This window comes from Phoca vitulina, unplaced genomic scaffold, assembly GCF_004348235.1.
Source record: "Phoca vitulina isolate PV1807 unplaced genomic scaffold, GSC_HSeal_1.0 scaffold74, whole genome shotgun sequence".
NCBI lineage: Eukaryota > Metazoa > Chordata > Mammalia > Carnivora > Phocidae > Phoca > Phoca vitulina.
In genome coordinates this window covers 2,888,259-2,912,367 of record NW_022589777.1, presented here as the reverse complement: position 1 = coordinate 2,912,367, position 24,109 = coordinate 2,888,259, and the positions used below count along the sequence as shown (strand labels likewise).

Here is a 24,109-nt window from a genome sequence, read left to right as displayed (position 1 = left end):
GTTGCCAGAAGTACCTCTTAAAATTTTCCAAATTTCACTTTGGTGCCTGGCATAGGTACCATTTCTCCCCTTTGAGGTACTCTCCAACCCTCTAACTCATGCTAGGTGTGGAACACATGCCCCGAGGAGTCATGGGTCTTGTACCTCTGAAACTGCCTTGGGTCTGAAACAGTAGGCCATTCCTACTGACTGAAGCAATATTTCTTTCCCATGACAGTATGTGATTGGGCTGCAAGAATAGTGCTTTGTTTAGGTGATTCTCCTATTGGACAAATGAATTCCAGGTTCTGGGCTACCAAATGTCACCACTGACCGTTAGGATTGAGTTGTGTGTGTGTGTGTGTGTGTGTGTGTGTGTGGGCGGGCCCGTGCATTGGCTCTCACCCGTCTGTTTCACCTGTGGTGCCGTCTCTGGTCTGTAGACCCCAGGCTTGTGAGGGTGGTGGCCGTTGTTCTTCACTCTGTTCACCTCCTGCCTTTGGCACTAGGGAGATCACCTTACGCCTTTGCAGGTTCTGCACCTTGTGTCAGTCCAGGCCCTTCTCATCTGAGGCCTTTTAGGGCTGTTGCTCCACAATGCCAATTGTCCCTTCTAATCAATGTCCTCTCTTGTTTCTTTTCTAAGATTTTATTTATTTATTTGACAGAGAGAGACACAGTGAGAGAGGGAACACAAGCAGGGGGAGTGGGAGAGGAAGCAGGCTTCCCGCCAAGCAGGGAGCCCGATGCAGGACTTGATCCCAGAACCCTGGGATCATGACCTGAGCCAAAGGCAGACGCTTAACAGCTGAGCCACCCAGGCGCCCCTCCTCTCGTTTCAATTGATAATGACACTGTGCTCTTCAGGTTTGGACTTAAGCCATGCTGATGAAGGAATGGACATTCCTTGCACAAATGAAACCACTCTTCTTGCTCCACCCCTGGGCCTCTTGCCTATTATTCCTGGTGTGACCAAGAGCTCACAGTCTAGGAATGCAGTAATTATAGCCTAAAAAGTTTAAGAGAAGACATGGTTGGAATATGTATTCTATGTTTATGCTATAGTAGTCCAAATGGTAAATATGACCAGAAAATGAATTATTATTACTCATTTTCCTGCATATTCTGAGTGAGATGTGCATTTCTGGTAATCACCAATGAGGCACAGTAACGACCTTGGATAGTCACTAGAAGCCAGTATTCAGTGACACAATGGATGCAACATCATGAGTAATGACATAATCAGCGTTAAATAGTTGGTATTAGGGAACTGTAAAGGCAAGATCCATATAGTTCAATACAAACACGTTTTTGAGAGTCATAGCATTGTGAATAACTGCACTACTATTCTTTTATTGCAGCGGGAGATAGGAAATTAGCCAGGAATGGCATATCTGACAATAAAGAAGATGAAGAGATGGGGCTTATATACTATAAAGAATCTTCACATGTACTGACTGAGCAATAAACATGTACTCTTTCTCTTATCATTTATTCTAAATCTTTATTGACAAAACACTCTACCTTATGTGGGCCCATGAATTTTTCAATTTATTTTAAAATCAAACTGTTATATAGACAAAGGCCTTGCAAAAAAAAATCTGCCCTGTAGGCAGCCATGATCAAAGAGGAGCAGAAACTAGGCAAAACCAGGAACCATGAGAATAGTAACTTGGAAAAGGAAGAAGGGCAAAGAGATCAAATAACGTAAGAAATGACAAATCCACTGGATTTCAGAGTTAGAAAACCACTGACACTATAGCCACTGGAGGTAGGAAAGACAGACTGCAGCAGGTTGAACAGTGAAAAAGTTGATAGTGACTATTTTTTAAAGGAGACTGGCTATGAATAAGAGTAACTAGCAGGGACGTAGCAAGTAGTATATAATACAGAGTGTCAAAAAGAATGAGTGCAATTGAATAAAAAAAAGGTACTTTTACAATAGCGAGATCTGGTAGGCAACAAATGAACCAGGCAATCTAATTTATTATCACTAATAGACAGTGACCCTGTCTCCTAATGTGATTCAATATGAAGTATACAACGTAACTCAGGACATATCTCTGCCAATACCCGGAAACTAATCAAGTCTTCAAGCTTTTCTTATAGGAAATACTGGGGGACAGAGTCAAGGTACTGATACTATAAAGAAGAAAACATACAAATCTAAGAAGTGGGACATTCTATAACACAAAAATTCATGGGCCCACGTAAGGTAGAGTGTTTTTTGAATTCTTCAAAAAAGTCAATGTGGTGAAAAATAAAAGGTAAAGTTCTAGGAAAAAAAACCCCGAGAAACACAATGAAACACCATGGATGAAACTTAAATCCTGCTTAAACGTCATCAACAATTCTAAGACAATCTAGGGCAAGTAGAAAAATTTGAGTATTAGATGATATTGGACAACGACTGTTATTTTTCTTTGGTATGATAATGATGCAATTACGTAGAAGAAAAAGCCCTTACTTTAAGGAAACTCAGGTTAAAGTATTTGGGAGTGAAATGTCGTTATCTCTAGCTTATCTTCAAACAGTTCATCAAAAACAACTATGTATCTATCTATACAGATACAGTAAAAGCAAATACACACATATACAAAAGGCAAAGTGTTAAAAATGATTCAATCTAAGTGGTATGTATAGATGTTATATCATTTTACTATTCTTCCAACCTTTCTTTATTTGTAAATTTTCTAAAATAAAAAGTTGGAGACGGGAGAGAGCCAAAAAGTCCGTAGTAAGAAAGCAAAGATGGGTGTAATAATCAACAGCCCAAAAAGATTAGCACTAAATAGAAGGTGTGCATCACTTTCTGAGATTAAAGCTGTGGGTGAGTACAGACAAGTGGGTAGCTACGGGTGTGGGTAGCTGAGGGAATACCAATGATCTCAATCTTCTCCATGATGCATGAGGCAAGGAGAGTAGTATAGGTTGGAGGTATGAAGAGTAAAGATTTGGAATAGCTGCCGTGGCAAATGGCAAGACATAAAAGATTTTATATTTTACATATGTAAAAGATTTCACAGGGTGCAGCTTAGATGCTGCTAAGGAGAGTCTAGACACTTGTTTTTGCTCCTCTAAGCTCTTCAAGCTTATCTCCTATCATAGAGCTTACCAGATGCTTACTGTTTACACTACTAGACCATGAGTTTCTTGAAGGAATGGGCTTGACTTTCATTTTTGAGTTCCTAGTACCTAGCCCAGTGCCTGGTATGCAGTAACCATTCAATAATTACTTACTAAATAAAATAATGACAGTTTCACATTTAACTCTAAACAGTAAGTATTTATTGACCTTTCTTGTCCCCAGCCCATAGATGTTGCTGGGTTAATTGATTCTCTACCATGCTCCCATAGCAACATAAATGTTTTAGTACCCATTAAAAACCTCTATCATTACATTTACTGCATTGTACTGAAACTGTCTATTATATGTCTGTCTTACCTAGCAGACTAAAATCTTTTGAGATTACTGATCTTGTAGCTTTGTATCACAAACTCAGTACAGTAGTTGGCCCTAATACATAGCAGGCATTTTCTGAGCTGGGCAGAACAATTAAGACTTCAAGTTTTGGTTTGCAAAAGCTTTATTTCTGAATGTACATGTGATCTTAACAAATACTTTTTAACAAGCAAAATTAACAATATTACTAAAGGACAATCAACAATAAGATAAAGTGCCAAAGTATTTGAACAAGGGTATTCTGGATAAAACACTGGGAAAAATAACGGCTTTACATTTTAAAAAGCACAACAGTGCCTATTTTCTATTTGCTTCTGTTCGAGTTTTCAAAATTCAAGATTGCTTTCCATACTACAGGAGGCAAAAATTTCTAAACAGACTTACCTTTAAAAGCTTAGCAATTGGGTTCAGGTTGACTTTTTATGAAAATAATTCAGGAGACCAATTGCTTTTAGTCTCAGGCACGGAAGGTGGCCAATTTTCTGAAAATGGAAAGCAACACTGGACTTCTGAACAAGAATCAAGTCCCAAAACTGACTCTTTGGATAGCCAGTCTGAACTTGTTCGTTTGACACATTTCAGTTTTTTTCTCGGTAACTCTTTTTTATCAGGACAATCACAGGCAGCAGAGCATTTCCTTAGACCCACGGCTTGGAATCCAAGCATTTCTGAAGGAAATACTTTTTTTGTGGTAGGGGGGACCCACTCATTATCAGTTTCAGGACACTCAGCAATAGGACTATTGTTGAAAATCTCTGGTTGTGTAATACCAGATTTAATAGGGCTTCTGAATTTCTGGCTGGGTGTCTTTACATTGTTTGGACAGCCAGGGATGGCTTGCTGTGCATCATTTTCAGAGGAAATCCTTTTTTTAGAGTTAACATCAAGCTCCGAATAAAAGGCAAGTAAATTTTTGAAAGCTCCTTTCATCCCATGAGTTGTTTGGTGGAATCCTGCAACTGGAGTTGACTGTGAACATGGAACAAAGTCTTGGCTATCTCCAAAATCATATTCTGAATCTGCCTGAAAATGAGGTGGAGAAGAACATGTTCTTGGACACACAGAGGCAGATATGCTTTGCAAAGATAACTTTTGTGAAAACTGGCTGGAATTCTCAGGAAGTGATCTCAGTGAGAAGTCTGATTCTGTATGATGACTTTCTGTCAAAGATTTTCCCCACTGTAACAAAATATCCAGTGACTTTTTGGTAGTTTCTGTTGTAATGTCCATTTCTTTAGCACTATCATCAAAGAGATCAGCAGAAGCATTGTAGCTACCTTCATGACCAGTAGAATAGTTCTGTGTTAAGTTATTGTTGATACGTCCACAAGGCATTTCTTTCAGTGTATTTGTACTTCTATTTGGACTACTGCAAAGTGCTTCTAAAGGATATGTAAGTTTCCTGCAGACTGTATAACTGTCACCTTGGTTCTTTGGCCACCTACAATGTTGTTTATTTTCTAAGTTGCAAAGGTCAGAAATACTGTTATATCTCCTTGAACACAAAGTTACCAACTTTTCACTCATTTCTGAAAGTGATTTTCCTCCACATCTTTTGAAATATTTGCTATTGAGATAAGAATGGTCACTCTCTGAAGTATTGCACTTAAGTGAAATTTCAGCCCTATGTGGTGGAATTCTGGTAGACTTAAGAGTACCTGTTGTTCCTAAACACTTTGAAGATGGAAACAGAGCTGACAGATAAGCATTTGGTGGAAAATACTCAGAAATATCACTTCCATTGCTACTTATAGAGACAGCCTCTGCTGTGTTATTTGACTGTGACTCCTGAACACTAGGACTTGGATTTGCTTCACAGCGGGAAAGGAAGTTATCTTTGCTACAGCTTGCTTTGACAGTTGCTTGAGATGATCTTAAAGCTATAGGCAGTGCATGCACGGCTCCAGTAGTTCTCTGGGAAGTCACAGATAACCTGCTGTGGTCTGCATGTAATCTATCAATGTCATTATCTAGATGACATTTCCTACTACTGGCATGTGTCTGGGTTATAGCAATTTCACTTTCAATAACTGCCAGAAACTCATTCAGGCTTTCAGAGAATGGCAGATCATCCCAAATCTCAGGGTCACAGTTCTGGGAACCACCAGCTATCTCTTCAAGTCTGAGTGATGAAGGTGGACAACATGTAGATCTCTCCTGAAGGCTATTGGGGTTATCTAAATCATGATACTGGTGACATGTTAGCTCATGTGGGGAGAAATTTTTAATTTCCACTGCACCGTGGAAGGATTTTTCATTACTTGATTCCAGGGGTTCTTGCATTTTCAAAGGGAAAAAATTAGAGTCAGTAACTCTGATTTCCTGACTGCTATGGACTGCAGTGGGCTGATAAGCTTGTAAGCCAAATTCTTCACCCAACTTCTGTGCTGTACTCTTTTTATCCATGTATGAAACAAGGCTCCAAGAACCCTGAAAGGCATCGTGGCAGCTGCTGGAACCAGTGGCGTCTGCAAAAGAGATGCACTTTCTGTTCTGGTAAAGAGTACCAATGGCCTTGCTTTGTTCTGAAGCTGAAAAATCATCATTTGTTAGGTGTGGAAGAGTGGAACTGAGTTCAAGTGATGTCTGCCAGAATCTTGAAAAATTGTCTCTGCTATGGCACTTGAAAAAACAAGAACTGCTGTCAGGGCCACAGATGTTGCTGAGATCACTATTTGTGTGTTCTGAAGCAAGTAAGTGGCTATTTGATGCCTGGGAGCCACCATCAAGTTTCCTGAAATCAGAAATCTGCAAAAGCTGATGGAAGTAGTCAATGACAGTGAAGCCTGCGACACCTGGGTCTGGTAGAACAATCTGGCAAGCGACTAACGCTTTAACTTCTCTCCTGTGGTCAGAGCATTGCTTTAAGAAGTTATTGGAATCTGAACCTTGTCCATGTCGGTTTCCAAAATTCTGTGAAAGAAGTAAATGAATTTAAATGAGAACAAAAATTTCTTCCTTTGACTCAAAGGTGAAACAAGGATGTAACATTAAAATAGACACAGTTATAAGTCCTACCCCTATAATTTCAATTCCTAATAGGAGTGTTATAGGCAGAGTAGCATAAGTAATAGAAATAAACCTTGGAATAAAGGTTTTACTAGTGTTGGGGCTTTGGACAAATTATTTAAATTCTCTGAACCTTAGTTCTCTCATGTATAATACAAGGATAAATATGCAGGACTATTGTATTATTAATAACACAAGGAAAACTGCAGTGCTAAGCAAATAGTAGTTGCTCAATAGTACCTACTATTATATCTCTCATTAGATTCCAGAAACTTTGAATGTTTAAGGGAAAGTTCTCACTCATTAAAAAAAAGAAATGAGGGGCACCTGGGTGGCTCAGTCGTTAAGTGTCTGCCTTCCGCTCAGGTCATGATCCCAGGGTCCTGGGATCAAGCCCTGCATCAGGCTCCCTGCTCAGCGGGAAACCTGCTTCTCCTTCACCCTCTCCCCCTGCTTATGTTCCCTCTCTCTGTCAAATAAATAAATAAAATCTTAAAAAAAAAAAAAAAAAGAAAGAAATGAACAAAAACCATCCCTAAGATTTTAACAACAACAAAAAGCTCTGTAGCTCCTGATTTCACTGTTACTTTGAGTTTTTCTCAATGTTCAGCTGTGGAATGCTCTATTCCCTCTTTTGAAACCTTGATTCAAGGGTGGGCAAAATTTCCATTTGTTCCCTTTAGCATAGATAAGACAGAAAACGATTATTCCTTCAGAGTCAGTATATTCTTATAACTTCTACAATCACTTTTGTAATTATTTTTTAAGACCATCCTTCCCACCTTTTCTTAGAGTAACCAATACTCAGATACTTTCCTTTCCCTGTTAGTTCTCTCCTCCTTTTACAGATAATAGAATCAAACCGATAAAAGAGTTGATAAAAGTTTTACTACAGAATTTAAACAAATTTTGGAGAGTGAAATAAACACCAAATATCAAAACAAAATATCTAACTATTCTGACTTTAAAATTAATTTAGATTTTTTAAGCTCTGAAAGCATTTGAACTGGGCTCTTCTGACTTTTGAAAGAGGAAGCTGTCACACATGGTGTTTTAACAGATCACGGTTAGCCTATTTTTACAGTTTAAAGGGCTTCTACAGACTGTCAGATTTATGACTCCTAAAGCCTATTCAGAAAATTCAAATTATTTTAGTACAATGGAAACGTTAGCAGAATACTAAAAAGAAAGCTAGTCTCAATTACCGTCACTCCAAAAATAAAGCTTTGTCCAACAAAGCAAATTTCAACTGCTTTAGTTAATAGGTTCCGAACTGCATCACTGTCCAGTGTTTCTGAAATTTCATTAGGATCCTGAATGTACCTTGATTGGAAAGAAAAGTAAAAACGTGAAGACAAAAGCTTTGAAATTTTAACTTGCCATAAAAAAATACAATTAGTTTGAAATGCAGCATAAACCTTTTGAGTTACATATGGAAAAAAAAAAAAAGACTATAAAAATAGGCATTTTGCTCCCTCTAGTTTCCCATAGTTTAGAAAGTAAAAAATGATCAAGTGTGTATAAAGTACATGCCTTCCTAGTAATCAGGCCCAGCATTTATTCCAAAAGTGGCAGTAGGAGTAGTAGTGGGATCTCTAGCCCTCAAAGCAGAGGGAAGTCTTTCCTCCTTTAGTAATCCAGTTTGCTCTCAACTATAAGGAAATAGAGATTTCTTCTGTCAAGTGACTAGGGGAGGAGAGTAGAAGATGGAAGGGAAGAAAAAGCTTTAATTGCTTATATCATTCTTACATCTCAGGACACCTCAACAGGTCAAACTATGCAGATGAAGTTGCAGTGCAAGTGAGAGAAATGACAAATTTTCAACCTCTGATATGCAAATATTCCCTCAATGGCTTCTTTCATCTTAAGGGACTTTAGCTACTTGAATGCTAACCTCAGTCTGGATAATCCTTTAGTATGAAACAATTTTACCTTCTTATCTTATATTCCTCTAATCTCGATTAGAGTACTGTAAACTGATATTTTTATGACAGCTAAATTGCCCTGAATAAAAGGAGCTTGGTTTAACATCAATCACAATATGTAATCAGGAAATAAATACCTTTCTATTTATTTGATTATCTTTTAAAGGAACTGATGAACTGAGGTCAAGTGATTATCTTTCAACTAAATGCATATTACCTTAAAAACACGTATCTTCAAATTCTGATATACTAAAAGAGTAGCTAGGAAAAAAAATGCTTTAAATATTCTTACCTGTGCAAACCAGTGGCTGTAAGACCAAAAAATGCATCTAAGCAGCTTCCAAATACAGTAATGCCAAACAATTTGTTTGATTCTGCAACTTTTAAGGAAAGTTTGTATCTGTAACTGGCATTTTCAGCTTTACCAGTAGAGCCACATTTTGGACAATGAGACCTGGAGGAGTGGAGGAAAAAAAGTATAGAGATGTTCATTAATTTTTTTTTTATACTAAGGAAAACAAATCTGGAAACATAAAGATTAAAAATAATATTTTGTGTACAAATGTACTTACATAACTTATATTCTTAAACGATTTTAGGTCAGCATCTTTTCAATTTCTCTATTCATAACAACTACTTTTACTGACTTAAATTAAGTAGCAGCAAATTGATAGAAAACTGAAGGAGTGCCTGGCTGGCTCAGTTGGTAGAGCATGCGACTCTAGATCTCAGGGTAGTGAGTTTGAGCCCCACACTGGATGTGGCGCCTACTTAAAAAAAGGAAAAAAAATAATGAAGAAAAACTGTGTGCATGAGAGAGGGAGAGAGAGAGAAAAGAAGAGGAAGAGGGAGAGGGAGGGAGAGAGAGGATAAGGAGGAGGGGATGAAGAAAGATATTCTTATTAGGTAGCTAAATTACCATTAACAAATTGAGGCATATATTAGTGTGGAATTGGGGGGCAAAGTAAACAATGAAATGAGGACCACACCAACAGAAGACCTGATGTTTAATGTATATCTTTTGTTAAGAGAACAATATCTGTTAAGAGAATGATAATCTTGAAACATTTAATATTGATAATACAAAGCACCTCGTTTTCTTTTTCTCACCAATATAAGAATAACCTGTACTTTCTTAATTCTTTGGAATATGCTGAGAATTTATTAGGTTACCAAAATTAGGTGTGAAACATCTTTTTAAAGTTTTTTTTTTTAATTTATTTGAGAGAGAGGGAGATAGCGACAGAGATAGTGAGAGAGAGCATGAGCAGGGAGGAGAGGGAGAAGCAGGCTTCCCGCTGAGCAGTGAGCCTGACGTGGGGCTCGATCTCAGGACCCTGGGATCATGATCTGAGCCGAAGGCAGACGCTTAATCGACTGAGCCACCCAGGCGCCCCTTTAAAGTTGTTTTTAAGGCAATATATATTTATGGCCAAAGGCTTTCTTGGCAAAAACTACTGTGGTCAACTGTAACTCTACTGTTACGTATGTACTAGTGGTCTGGTCTTGGGACACTTATGAAGTACTTAAACCTTGATTTTCTAATCTATAAAAAAAACGGGGTTGAAAAATAAAATATGACAAAGTATAAGAAAGAAAATAAAGAGCAGCACCTGGGTGGCTCAGTCAATTGAGCATGGGACTCTTGATTTCAGCTCAGGTTATGATCACTGGGTGGTGAGATCCAGCCCCAGGTCCAGCTCCAGGCTCAGCCCGGAGTCTGAGATTTTCTCTTTCCCTCTCCCTTTGTCCTTCCCACCACTTGTGTGCACATGCTTGCATGCGTGCGTGCTCTCTCTCTCTCAATAAACTCTTAAAAAAAAAAAGTAAGGAAAGGATCTAGTGCAGATCTTGCCAAATTAATAAGTGTCAGTCTGCTTCTTCTTCGGAATTACATTAAATACTGTGATGATTAATGTCATTTCTACTTAGTGTTTCCCTTTCTAGTTGTCTGCAATGTCTTTTAACTCTGATAGTCATCTTTCATGTTCTTAATTTAGCAAACTGACCTCTTAATACATCTTATGGTAATGTTAATCTTAGGACTTTATTCTTCCTTCATGTCCCTAATGATCTGGCTTAAAAATGAGTGGCAAAATGCAAATAGAAAATAATGTTAGAGATAGTTCTGTAATTTTGATTACTGCCAGAAAGCCACTAGGGGGAGCCTAAAATCCATAGCTCACAAGGTGACTATTTTGAACAAAGGTTAATCCTTTGTATAAGTTACTGATTCACCATCACTAGATCCGTGCTAATTATTACTTTTTTTGCCACACTGAAAATGGATCCATGCCAATCCATTCATCTAACCTTACCCTTATGTATTAATAATGCATTCAGGTCTAATGTAAAGCTCTTAGCAAATCTTAGAAAAATATGTATCAGCATTTTACAGTTTACAAATGTTTTTAAGCAACCCCGGGATTTCTATGCATATTAAAGTTTAAAAAGCTCTAGTCTATTACTCCATACTAACATTTATTTATTTTAATCCAGCTTTATTCCTCTTGGATTATACATATTTATTATGTTAAATATTATAATGATAATATAAATATATTAAAGTATATATAAGTTAGTGTGTATGCATTAGTACTAATAAACCTAGTTTTTGTTAGACTATCATTGGTACTCTCTACTTGCAAGATAGTTCATCATTAGCCTTATAGTTCTTACAGTTATCATAAGACATCTTTGAGGGAAAAACTGCAGGCTAGAAATTGAAATCCTGAGATTTGGGTCATAAAATTCACCTCAATCGCTCCATTTGTAAATGGGGGTAAATACCTTGTTTACTTTGTTAAAATAAAGATTCTGATTCATTAAGTTTGGGACAAGGCCCAAGATTCTGCATTTCAAATAAGCTCCCAGATGCTGCTGATACAGCTGTTCTCAGACCACGTTTTGAGAAGCAAGGGTAGAGACAACACATTCAAATCACAGTCCCCTGATTTAACTTCTAGAGGCACCCCTATTTTCCAAAATGTCATTTGTTACGGAATAGCAGTCTTCAAATTTTTTGGTCTCAGGACTCTTTATATTCTTAAAAACTACTGAGAACACCAAAGAGCTTTTGTCTATGTGGCTAATATCTACCTATATTTTTAACTGAACGAGAAATTAAATGAAAATAAGAAGTTAAAATTGAGAAATCTAAAAAAATATTAATTCACTCACATAATAGATCCATGGCATGATTAACTAAAAAAACTTATTTTTATGAAAAATAACTATGTGGGGCACCTGGGTGGCTCAGTTGTTAAGCGTCTGCCTTCGGCTCAGGTCATGATCCCAGGGTCCTGGGATCGAGCCTGCTTCTCCCTCTGCCACTCCCCCTGCTGTGTTCCCTCTCTCGCTATCTCTCTCTGTCAAATAAATAAATAAAATCTTAAAAAAAAAAAAAAAGAAAAAGAACTATGTGTTCCAAAATAAAAAAATTAGTGTCAAGAAAGTGGCTTTGTTTTATAGTTTGCAAATTTCTTTAAAGTCTGACTTAATAACTACAGCTGGATCCTCATATTTCCTTCTCTGATCAATCTGTTGTGTACCTAAACAGTTCAGTCAGAGCTCCCTTACCCAGGGCATCTTAAGTTCTGGAATAGAGAGGGGGCAGTGATGTCATTCTGGATACAAATTCCACTGCTAATGTGAAGGTAATATAGTGATTATGAATGTAGACAGAGGGCAAATTGTTTAGGCTTGAATATGTTTCTTTTTTTTTTAAAAAGATTTTATTTATTTATTTGCCAGAGAGATAGAGAGTACAAGTAGGCAGAGAGGCAGGCAGAGGGAGAAGCAGGCTCCCCGTGGAGCAGGGAGCCCAATGCGGGACTCGATCCCAGGACCATGGGGATCATGACCTGAGCCGAAGGCAGCCGCTTAACCGACTGAGCCACCCAGGTGCCCCTTGAATATGTTTCTGCTAGCTGTGTGATTTGGGACATGTTACTTAACTTTTCTAAGCTTTAATTTTCTCCTTTGAAGGCTAGCATTAACAATAGCCATCACTCATAGGGCTGTTGTATTAAAAGATATGCTTATAAAGCTCCCAGTATAGTGCTTAGCATATGATGAACATTCATTAATGTTATCTATTGTTATTACCAGGCTGAAGAGTCAACAATGGCAATATTGTTCAACCTAAATTTTTGTTGCAGATTATCTTGATAAGAAATGACTTGGTAAAAAACAAACAAAACAGTTTTAAAAATATTTCACATGTACTGACTACTGATTATGTATTACAGAATATTCTAAGCATTTCATGTATATTAACTCATTAGATCCGTATATAACAACACTATGAGACAGATACTACCTTCCCCATTTTGAAGCCCAGATAACTCAAGTGACAGGGTTGGGAGTTTGGTTCCAGAGAATTATGCTTTTTAATCACCATGATATACTGTAGTAAGTAAAGTATACTTATAAACACTACCATATTGTCATTTATTCATTCACTTAACAAACATTTTCTGTGTATTTTCTATGAACTAGACCTTTAGGCTGGATGCTGAGGATTTAATGATGAATAACGAAACAGGGTGTTTCTGAGTTTACAAATGAATGCTTGAGAGAATGGCTCAATAAAAGAACAGTGATAACTACTAGAAGGATCCCTTAGTCTAGATAGGGGCTGGAACTGTTAATCCTTCCCCATTAAATGCTAACTTGACTATTTAAGAATATTGCTGGCATACTATTCTTACTTACATACTACCAAGTACTTACTATATATTCTCTCCTCTAGGCAGAGAGAAAGTATTCTTTAAAAAAAAAAAATTATTTATTTGAGAGAGAGAGTGCACGTGCCAGCAAGTGAGTGGAGGGACAGAGGGGGAGAGAAGAACTCAAGCAGACTCCCTGCATGACCTGAGCTGAAACCAAGAGTTGGACACTTAACCTACTGAGCCACTGAGGTGTCCCAAGTATTCTTTTATCTATTTATTTATTTGAGAGAAAGAGAGAGAGAGAGACAGCAAGCACCTGAGCACAACTGGGGGACGGGGGGGAAGGGGCAGAGGGACAAGCAAAATCCCCATTGAGCACGGAGCCTGTCGTAGGGCTCCATCAGGACCCTGAGATCATGACCTGAATCGAAGGCAAATGCTTAACTGACTGAGCCACCCAGGCGCCCCAGAGAGAAAATATTCTTAAGGAACTCCAACCCTAACCCTGACTTGTACTTTAAAAATCAAAGAACCTTAGACTTTCAGGTATAGTTGGCCTGCATCTTAGCACCACAATAAAGGATTATGTGTCAAGCTGCTGAAAGGTAGAGATTTCTCTAACAGTCCCTGTTTCTCATAACAGTCCTATTATGAAGGAATTTATTTATTTAAAAAAATAATCTACCGGGGTGCCTGGGTGGCTCAGTCGTTAAGGGTCTGCCTTCAGCTTAGGTCATGTGGGATCGAGACCTGAGACCTGCATTGGGCTCCCTGCTCAGCGGGAAGCCTGCTTCTCCCTCTCCCACTCCCCCTGCTTGTGTTCCCTCTCTCATTGTCTTTCTGTCAAATAAATAAAATCTCTAAAAAATAAAAAATAATCTAGGTATCAAGTGAAAATAAACAAATAATAAACAAACAAAAAAACCCTACACCATTCCAGGGATATCCCACAAGTGGAATGAGTTTTTGCATCAGGATTGGATTTACTCTCAAGAAGTTATTTTTCTCTTCTAAAGCAGGTACTTAGCAAAGGCTTGGAGGTAACTTGAAACCTCCCTTTGGCACGAGAGTATTACCAGACAATTCTATTCTGGATTTAAAGAACCAACTCAAGAGAATCTGTCCTGGTATATGGTGATTTTTTTTTTTTAAGGAATTTATAACTTTTATGTGATTTAGCTCTACAACTGATTAAACAAAAGTACAATTCTGTTTAGAGGTGTTTTCACTTTCAGCACATTGGGCAGGCTCTTCTTTGCAATGAATTTTCTGATGTCTAAGGAGCTCTGAACTCCACCTGTAGGCTTTCCCACATTTTTACATATAAAAGATTTCTCTCCACTGTGAATTCTTAGATGCTGACTTAGATATGAACTGACTGAAGGTCTTCCCAGCGTTATTACACTTACAAGGCTTCTCTTCTCAGTGAATCCTCTGATGCTGAACATGATGAGCACTCCACCTGAAGGACTTCCTATACTCATGACATTTGTAGGGTTTTTCTCCTGTATGAATCCTGATGCTGAATGAGGTTTGAGCTCTGGTTGAGGGTTTTCCCACGTTGCTGCACTTAAAGGGTTTTTTCCCAGAATGAATTCTCTGGTGGATTATAAGGCATGAGTTATAAATGAAGACTTTGCTACATTCACTGTATTTATGGTCTTCCTTCCCTGTGGGAGTTATCTTATGGGTGACAATCACCTGCCTGAAATGTTTCCCCTGGGCAGGGGACTGCCTCAGTCTCTCCACTTGGGGATTTCTCTGTTGCTGCTCTAAAGTGCCCTCAACTTCAGAGGTAGCTTCAAATGTAGAGGTGCTAGTGGAGAGTTTTTCTGAGAACATCTGTGATTCCACTTCAGTAATGAGTGGTTGTGACGGTGATCCTTTGTCCCCAGACTCTGGGTCATCTTCACTCTCTGGGAAAGGCTGGGTCTCCTGAGATGCACACTTGAGCTAGGCCTCCACACTTGATGCCTCCTCCTCCCACGGTTCTTCCTGTGCAGGTCCATGTGTAGGACCTGGGACCTGGAGGTGATCAGGCACCACTAGGTCTGTGTGGAACCAAAACTTCCAAGGAGACTTAGAGACTCTCTTCAGGGTCAGCACAAGATGAAGGAAGAGTAGCTAGAGTCTTGTTTGGGGCTTAAGGGTAGAAAAGACAGAGATAGAAACATACACTAACTGCTCTATCTTGCCTCAGAGAGATCTGAACTTGGCAACTTCCCCTATTGCTGTCTCTCTGTCCAGCCTAAAGGCCAGTGCTCTGGCTCCCACAACAGATCACGTGTCCCCTTCCCACCTGTAGTCCTGGTTCATATCAAGTCCTTTCCCTAAACACTCCAGCATAGTTAGTCTCCTTTCCATTCTTGGGATGATGTCTGGAATGGTGAATTTAATCCTTATTTGCTGTTGAGCTGTAGGAAATCTACAGTGTACACACATATTTCCTCTCTCATGCTTACAGACTTTTTTTTTTTTTTTTTTTAAAGATTTTATTTATTTATTTGAGAGAGAGAGACTGAGAGAGAGAGAGAGCATGAGAGGGGGGAGGGTCAGGAGGGTCAGAGGGAGAAGCAGATTCCCTGCCGAGCAGGGAGCCCGATGCGGGACTCGATCCAGGGACTCCAGGATCATGACCTGAGCCGAAGGCAGTCGCTTAACCAACTGAGCCACCCAGGTGCCCTCATGCTTACAGACTTTACTTTTACCTTTTGGAGACCAGGATTATCCGAGAGAAGCACTTCTGACATGAAGGATATATAAAACTGGAATTCTGGAGAGCAAGAACTGAGGCCAGAAGAAATTTTCTTTCTCTATTCATATGTTCTCACCGTGGCCTGCAAAACAAAATAGTCACGGGATGAATGGCAAATCTTTAATTGTATGTATGTAATTCATTTCTCAGGAAAACAACTTAGTCTCCACTGTAAAGTGAATAGATGTCTTTTGTGGTAAGTGTCAAGGTATTGGAAAACTCATTTTATTTTTCTGCCTAATTAAAAGTATTAATAGTAAGAAAATAAGATTTAAAACAGAGTAGCTCAAACAAATATTCTGTTTTTGAATAAATGCTGCATCCCTGTAATTCAGGAATGATATCATTTAGCCCTTTTCACATCTTTAGAAGAGGTATAAGAACTTGTTCCTTCCGTTAACAGGAAGGAACTTAAATAAACTTATGTGATTCTTTTAAAGAACCTAAATTGGGTAATGGTTCTTTTAGGCTGAAAAAAAAATCACTTTATTAGATTTCATTGTATATATTTTTATACAACTTAAAGAAAAAAAAGACAATTCTGATTCTGCAAACAGAAAAATAAAAACATTACATGATCAAAAGAGTACAAAGTGCTTTAAGATCCTTGTATAAAACACTGAGAAATAAAATAGCAATGTTCTCCTCTTTTTAACTTTCTTTTTAAAAATTCAAATGTTGGTTTATCAAAATTTTAAAAATTGATTAGCTTACTTATAGCATAATATAAATGTTCTGAAATAAAAGTCTCTGTATATGTTCAAGGTAGAACTATATCAATAAATTTTTCATTTGTAAACACATGGCAAAGGTTTCAATTTCTGAAAATGGGTGGAACTGTTTCTGTGACTGCCATCAGCAAAATCAGACAAAACGGAAGTTAGTTTAAAAATCATAAAAGAATCTTTTACATATAGCTCTTCCTAAGGATGACCATAAATGTAGAAATGTGCTGACTATGGAAGGGAAATCTAAAGTGATACCAATTCTATCAATCAAAACATTTCTGTGAAAATAAAATCTTGCCACCTAAAGCAATAAGATGAAAATTTGCAAAGATGAAACATAAAAGAACATATATAAACCACTGACCTATGTTATTAAAGGGAACATAGAAAAAAATCAAAAGTCTAATTCTAATTCTTTGTTGTCATCTTTGTTTTGGGACCCTTAGGATACATGACTAGTAAGGTTCTACCATAAGAAGATATGTATTCCAGGGGCGCCTAGGTGGCTCAGTCGTTAAGCATCTGCCTTTGGCTTAGGTCATAGTCCCAGGGTCCTGGGATCGAGCCCTGCCTTGGGCTCCCTGCTCCACGGGAAGCCTGCTTCTCCCTATCCCCCTCCTTGTGTTCCCTCTCTCGCTCTGTCAAATAAATAAATTAAAAAAAAAAAAAAAAAGATATGTATTCCAAGATTCGGTTGTCATCTAGGTCACATGGCAATCTCTAAGGACAAAGTAGAGGAGGTGAATGGAATACAAGGGGAAGACAGGAAGGCCACAAAATACTGCATTAGTGCTCCTAACCTCAAGTTTCTTTCCAACACAACAAATGATGGAAATGTAGGTCAGCAAAGGCATCTTCCCTCCCTCTACCATCTCCTCTAAAATCCAGTTTGGGGAAGGGTATAACATGGCGGTACACCTACCTATGAGCTTTGGGAGATAAAGTAGAGCAAAGCTCCCTAATGAAAAATGTCGTTTCTTACCGGCTTAAAATTCTGCTATTTAGAATGAAGCCTCAGTTCCTTACAAGGGCGATGAGGCTCTTGGTCATCTAGCCCCACCTCCTTACCTCACCCTATAACACTCTCCTGCTTAATCTCTGCACTTCAATCCATGCTACCCTTCTTTCTGCTCCTCAAACACACCAATTTCTCTTCTCAGGCTTTTGTGCCTTTCTCTACCTAGAGTGTTCTTCAAATAGTTGGCTCATTCTCATCCTTCAATCTATAACTCTAATACAACCCCTCAGAGAGCCCCACTTAATCTCAAGTAGACACACCTTCCTCTTAGTTTTATGACATCACCCATTTTATTCCTTCATAGTACTAATCCTGCTTGTGATATATCCAACCATGAAAATGCATATATCATCTTATTTTTGCTTGTTCTACCCCTACTAGTCTGAAAGTTCCGGGGCACCTAGGTGGCTCAGTCGTTAAGCATCTGCCTTCAGCTCAGGTCATGATCCCAGGGTCCTGGGATCAAGCCCCGCATTAGGCTCCCTGCTCAGCGGGCAGCCTGCTTCTCCCTCTCCCACTCCCCCCTGCTTGTGTTCCCTCTCTTGCTGTGTCCCTCTCTGTCAAATAAATAAATAAAATCTAAAAAAAAAAAAAAAGAAAGTTCCTTGAAGAAAGGGATGTGGTCTATCTTGTGTTCTACTATATACCCCAGTGCTTAGCACAGAGTATGTTCTTAATCAATATTGACTGAATAAAAAACTATAAGCAGAATTTTGCAATTTAAGAAAAATTTTTATGAGTAGGTATATGCAACATAATAGGATTTCCTTCCTTTTTAATTTTTTTTTTTTTTTTTTTTAAAGATTTTATTTATTTATTTGAGACAGAGAGAATGAGAGAGAGAGAGCACATGAGAGGGGGGAGGGGCAGAGGGAGAAGCAGACCCCCTGCCGAGCAGGGAGCCCGATGCGGGACTCGATCCCGGGACTCCAGGATCATGACCTGAGCCGAAGGCAGTCGCTTAACCAACTGAGCCACCCAGGCGCCCGTCCTTCCTTTTTAATTTAAAGGTCCCTTTAAAAAGTCTTCCACTATTAACAAAGAGGTCTGACCATTTGTTTTCTTTGTCTAGTCATTTCTATTTGGTTTTATTCTCCTTAATGCCTTTTTTCTTGGTTCTCTCTCTTGTTCTTTATGTGTTAGTAATTTATGCTAAAGAGAACACACAAAAATAATCTGAGTTGCATCCCTTGTTCTCTTCCCTACCCCCCAACACTCCCCTACTACAATATGTTTTACATTTCTCTGCCTTTGCTTCTTCTTCCTCTAAAATTTTTTCACTTTCCTGGTTAATGCTTATTCTTCTTTAAGAAGTCTTCTTAGAGGCCTTCTCCAGGATGCTTTCCCAGGTAAAGGACCCTACTTTTTATTTATTTTTTTTTTAAAGATTTTATTATTTATTTGACATCAAGACAGAGACACAGCGAGAGGGAACACAAGCAGAGGGAGTGAGAGAGGGAGAAGCAGGCTTCCCATTGAGCAGGGAGCCCAATGCGGAGCTCGATCCTAGGACCCTGGGATTATGACCTGAGCCGAAAGCAGAGGCTTAACGACTGACCACCCAAGTGCCCCAGGACCCTACTTTTTAATTTGCTACTTATCACATCATATTCAACTTATCTGTTTAATGCTTTCTCCTGGAACCAGAGTAAGATCTTAGAAGGACCATCGCATTATATCCCCAGGGCCAAGCTCAAAAACTGTCCATCTGAACTTCAGCTGTTAACTTCTTTCCTGATTTTCAGTTTGCGTCTTCCTAAGCCGATTTTATCATATACCATAAATATAAAACACAATTTTACCAAATCACAAAATAATCTTATATTTGTATATACATCAGCGGGTACAGAGTAGTTTCATATATAGTACCTTATTTGAAACTTATTTTAATCATTTGCATTATATCCTCATTTCCATTTTCCCCCCTTAATTGCGGTCATATAATGCGCAGAAACTATCTTCTTTAGGGCTCTAAAATAAAATTTTATTTTGTACCACAACTATATGGGCACTTATGTCAAATCATATTCTTCACACAACTGTTATCAAATTCAAACTTTAGGAAATGGATTAAACCTTAAAGATAACTAGGATACTGTGCTAAATGTTGTAGAGGAAACAATGAAAAACAAGATGCTCACTGTCTAATTGGACAGACAGCTCACCAAAAAATGAAAAACACAAGCAGAAATATTTGGGATTATTTTCTAAATTGTGCAAGCACTAATTGCGGTATTTTTAAGTAAAGGTGGTTAAATTGTCTTTATTTAAGGGTCTATTGCCCTCTAGTGGATCAAATAAGTATGTCTAAAAATACTACAGTATTTACAACTTAATGGCAAATTTGAGAACTAAAATGAAAAAGGTCAGTTAACTATTTTTACTATTTGTGTTTCACCTGGTAAGCTCCAGAAAATGGCAAAAAGTCTTCTCATTAATTGTCTGGAGGACAAAAATCCAGTAAGATCCTTTCAGGCAGTCACTGTTACTCTTTTTGCTGTTTTCATAGTATTTCCTTTATGACACTTGTCATCTAGTTTATCTCTTTCTCTACTGCTTGACCTGTAGTGTGGTGAATTCATGTTTGATGGAGAACTGAATGAAGCATCAGGAACAAGTAAATACCAAAGTTATGAAAACCTTATAATGGACTTGGGAACGATTTCATATGTAGTATCTCTTGCAATTTATTTTTCTTCTTGATTTTATTGGGTAGGATGGTGATAAAGCATTAATTTCTTTCAGCTCCATCACAGCCAGAAAATCATATTCCAATTCAATTTATCAGTTATCTGCTGTGCAGCTGCTAAATACCAGGTATTGGGGATAAGTGATGGGCAAAATGGACAATAATCACATAAAAATTTTAACTGATGTGCCAAATTCTATAAAAGAAATGTACATAACGCCATGAGAAAATATAATAAAGGGACTAATCTAGTCTTACGCTGGGAGGAGGGAGAATAGTTAGACAAATACATAATCTTTTTTTGAAAACTATTTTCTCAGAGTTGTCAGATTAAAGGTGATTTTTATTTTCTTTGTATGTTTAAAGTATTTTGAAAATGTATTACATTTATACTTTAAAAAATCAATAAATATAAAAATACTAGGTAGAGAACTTAGAAATAACATACAAAGAAAACCTTGGATCCTCTCAGTCCCTCACACATAAAAGTAAAAACAAGGAGGTTGAGATAGAGGGGGAGAAAAATATATGTTAGGATAGGTTGATGGGAACTAACTAGGGCCTCAGTTGGCTTTTGTTTTGAAGTCCCAGAAGATTTCCCAGGAATGTCCAAGAATGAAGAAGACCGACTTAGATTTATTAAAATACGTGGGGTCCAGTATTTAACATGGAATACTTACTTTCTTTCTACTCAAGCTATATGGGGATCTAAACCATATCCAAAGATGCTTTACTAATTTACCATGAAAAATTACAGTCACAGGGAAGGGACACATCTTAAACCCACATTTTCTTTTGGGTATAACTATGTTAAACGAAATTATAAAGAGAAAGTTGCTTGAAAAAGGGGCATTAGGTGAATCGAGTATTTTAATGGAATCAGGCTAATATAGCTGATGTGTTCTTTTCTCACTAGAGATGGTTTTGTCAATGGGCCCAGATACATAACTCATTAATTACCATCCATTTTCATACTGGCCAAGTGGTTCTCAAACTTCAATGTACATCAAAATCACCAGGAGGGCCTGATAAAACGGATTTCTGGGCCCCAACTTGAGTTTGATTCAGTAAGTCTGGGATGAGGGCCAGAGAATTTGCATGTCTCACAAGTTCCCAGATAATGCTTACGGCACCCACACTTGAAAATCACTGGCCTAGCTACTGAGGCTGTCTGATGGTAAACAACACTTGTGACTGTGGTTATAGTTAAATCATAAAGGCTGAGAGCATTACAGTCTCTTTCAGATGACTTTATAAATCTGTGCTCTACTTTTTTTTTTTTTTAAAGATTTTATTTATTTGACACAGAGAGAGAGAGAGCACAAGCAGGGGGAGCAGCAGGCAGAGGGAGAAGCAGGCTTCCTGGGGAGCAGGGAGCCCGATGCGGGTCTCGATCTCAGGACCCTGGGATCATGACCTGAGCTGAAGGCAGATGCTTAACCAACTGAGCCAGCCAGGAGCCCCAAATCTTTGCTCTATTATCTGGAGAACTTTTATCTAAACTCCTTCACTACCAATTTCCTGGAAGGCACCTTAATATGAAAAACTATGGGCGCCTGGGTGGCTCAGTTTGGTTAAGCATCTGCTTTCTGCTCAGGTCATGATCCCAGGGTCCTGGGATCGAGTCCCACGTCGGGCTCCCCAGGGAGTTTGCTTCTCCCTCTACCCCTCCCCCCACTCATTCTCTCCTTCGCTCTCGCTCTTGTGCTCTCTCTCAAATAAATAAATAAAATCTTAAAAAACAAAAACAAAAATCATGCCCCTAAATGCACACACACTGACGTAATTTTTTTCTTCTTTGGGCTAGACTAGAAAATCTAGAATAATTTTTATTAAATGTTAGATCATGCAGAAAAATTTAATTGTTTAATGTTGTTGAGGACATGAATTCCTGTCCTCTTCAAGGTCCTTTTAGCTGCACTAAGAATCAAAATGACATGAGACAGATTAACAAGAAAATCAAATTTAGTCGCATGCATACATACAGGGAATCCAGACAGACCTGAAAATTCCAAAGTCAGGCAAAATAAGGTACATACGACATCTCGAACTAAGTAGAAGTGGGTAGGGGTCCAGGACTTCCAAGGGAAGGCATGCAATCCTCAGAAAAAATAAAAAAGGGTAAACATTTGGCAAACAAATGTTTGCTGGGCCACTCAGAAACAATGGGAATTAGAGAGGACTTTGACCAAACAGGCCTTGCTGGGTTTCTCCTTTCTACCATACTTTACTATATATCATAATGTAGATCTCTGTGGTTATAGTTCTCTTCTTGGATGAGGTCCTCTATCTAAATTCTTTTTAGGCAGTTATAGGGGGAAGTAAAGAGCTTTTCCCGAATCTGCTGGGTTTTGATTGCTTTTTTTTTTTTTTTTAAAGATTTTATTTATTTATTTGTGAGAGAGAGAATGAGAGAGAGCACATGAGAGGGGGGAGGGTCAGAGGGAGAAGCAGGCTCCCTGCTCGGCACCCACACTTGAAAATCACTGGCCTAGCTACCAGATTAGTCGGGACTCGATCCAGGGACTCCAGGATCATGACCTGAGCCGAAGGCAGTCGCTTAACCAACTGAGCCACCCAGGTGCCCTGATTGCTTTTTAATTCAAAATAATCTTCATGCCAGAGTGGCCCATCTGGGGCGTTCTCTATACTCCCAAAGCTGTTCTTGCTGTACAAGAAGATCTGTCACCTTGTTGCTCTCAGATTACCTGTTTCATGTTATACAGGCCAAGAGGCCTCAGCTACTTTGAGTTGTTCACTTAAAACTACCTAATGGTCACCCTCAAGGTGCATACTTTGTCTAATTTTTCTAAAAGTAGTCGTAACAAGTCCTTGAGAAATGATTTACTAACATTAACATGAAAATTCTAGAAAGGGATGAGAAGGCAGGAGACAGAAAATTAAACAAATAAAAAACAAAACCTCTTTTATTTGGAGAAATATTGGTGAAAAATACTTTTAAAAACACTACCCAAGAAGGGGCTGGGGGCTGGCTCAGTCTGTAGAGCATGTGACTGTTAATCTCAGGGTCATGAGTTCAAGCCTCACGTTGGGTGTGGAGCCTATTTAAAAAAACAAAACAAAACAAAACAAAACAAAACAAAAAACCCCCCTAACAATAACAAAAAACCCAAGAACCACCCAAAAAACTCTTAGTGAGTACAATAGTTTGTCCATTGAATTTGTGGTAGATGAAGTACTATTTTAGGGATGGGGAGGAGGACAGAGTTACAGATAAAAAACACAGGCTGCTGTGTTCAAGAAATTTATAAACTGTTGGCTAAGACAATGTGTAACTACTAAGGAAGTGACACAAAGGTACATACAATATCTGCAAGCTCCAGACTTTCACATGGAGGGGACAGTTATGGAGAGCCAACTATTTTGATGTCTCATAGAGATCTCAAGTTTTAATAAGTAAAAAACTTCTTAGTTTCCTCTTAAACTTCTTTGGAGAGACCGCTTTTAGGCAATAGGCTTGAGCAGTGTAATGTAGAGCAAGGCAAAAGGGCCCACAGTGACCACCTGGCTGAATACAGACAAGCCCATCAGGCGACCTACCTCAAAATATCCATAGGCCCTAACAGACCAATGGGTACTTACAACCAGGAACAGTTACCATAAAGTCCCGAAGTACCAAAAAGAAAAAATTCCATACGTCGCCATACCTCCTCACTTTCCCCCTTGAAATACAGCCCCACTCACTCTGTTGTGGCAGACGGTCTCTCCTTTGCTGTCCTGCCTGCCACTCCCTTGTGATGTATTCAATAAACTTCTATCTCCTTTGTGCTGCCTTGGGTGAATCCTTTCACTGCCAGTGCCACTGGTTTCCACCTGGTCATTGCCCCACATCTGGAGGCCCCCATCCGA

General features: G+C 38.6%; 1 protein-coding gene across 1 annotated transcript; it reads right to left on the bottom strand.

The window, feature by feature from the left end:
• Positions 1 to 3,862: 3,862 nt before the first annotated feature.
• Positions 3,863 to 15,870, bottom strand: DDIAS (DNA damage induced apoptosis suppressor). The gene is made up of 4 exons (XM_032393504.1): positions 15,758 to 15,870; positions 8,669 to 8,830; positions 7,657 to 7,774; positions 3,863 to 6,355 (listed from the first exon to the last, which is right to left on the bottom strand). The coding sequence occupies exons 1-4, from the start codon at positions 15,868 to 15,870 to the stop codon at positions 3,863 to 3,865; spliced, it is 2,886 nt and encodes a 961-aa protein (XP_032249395.1).
• Between the last annotated feature and the right edge of the window lie 8,239 nt (positions 15,871 to 24,109).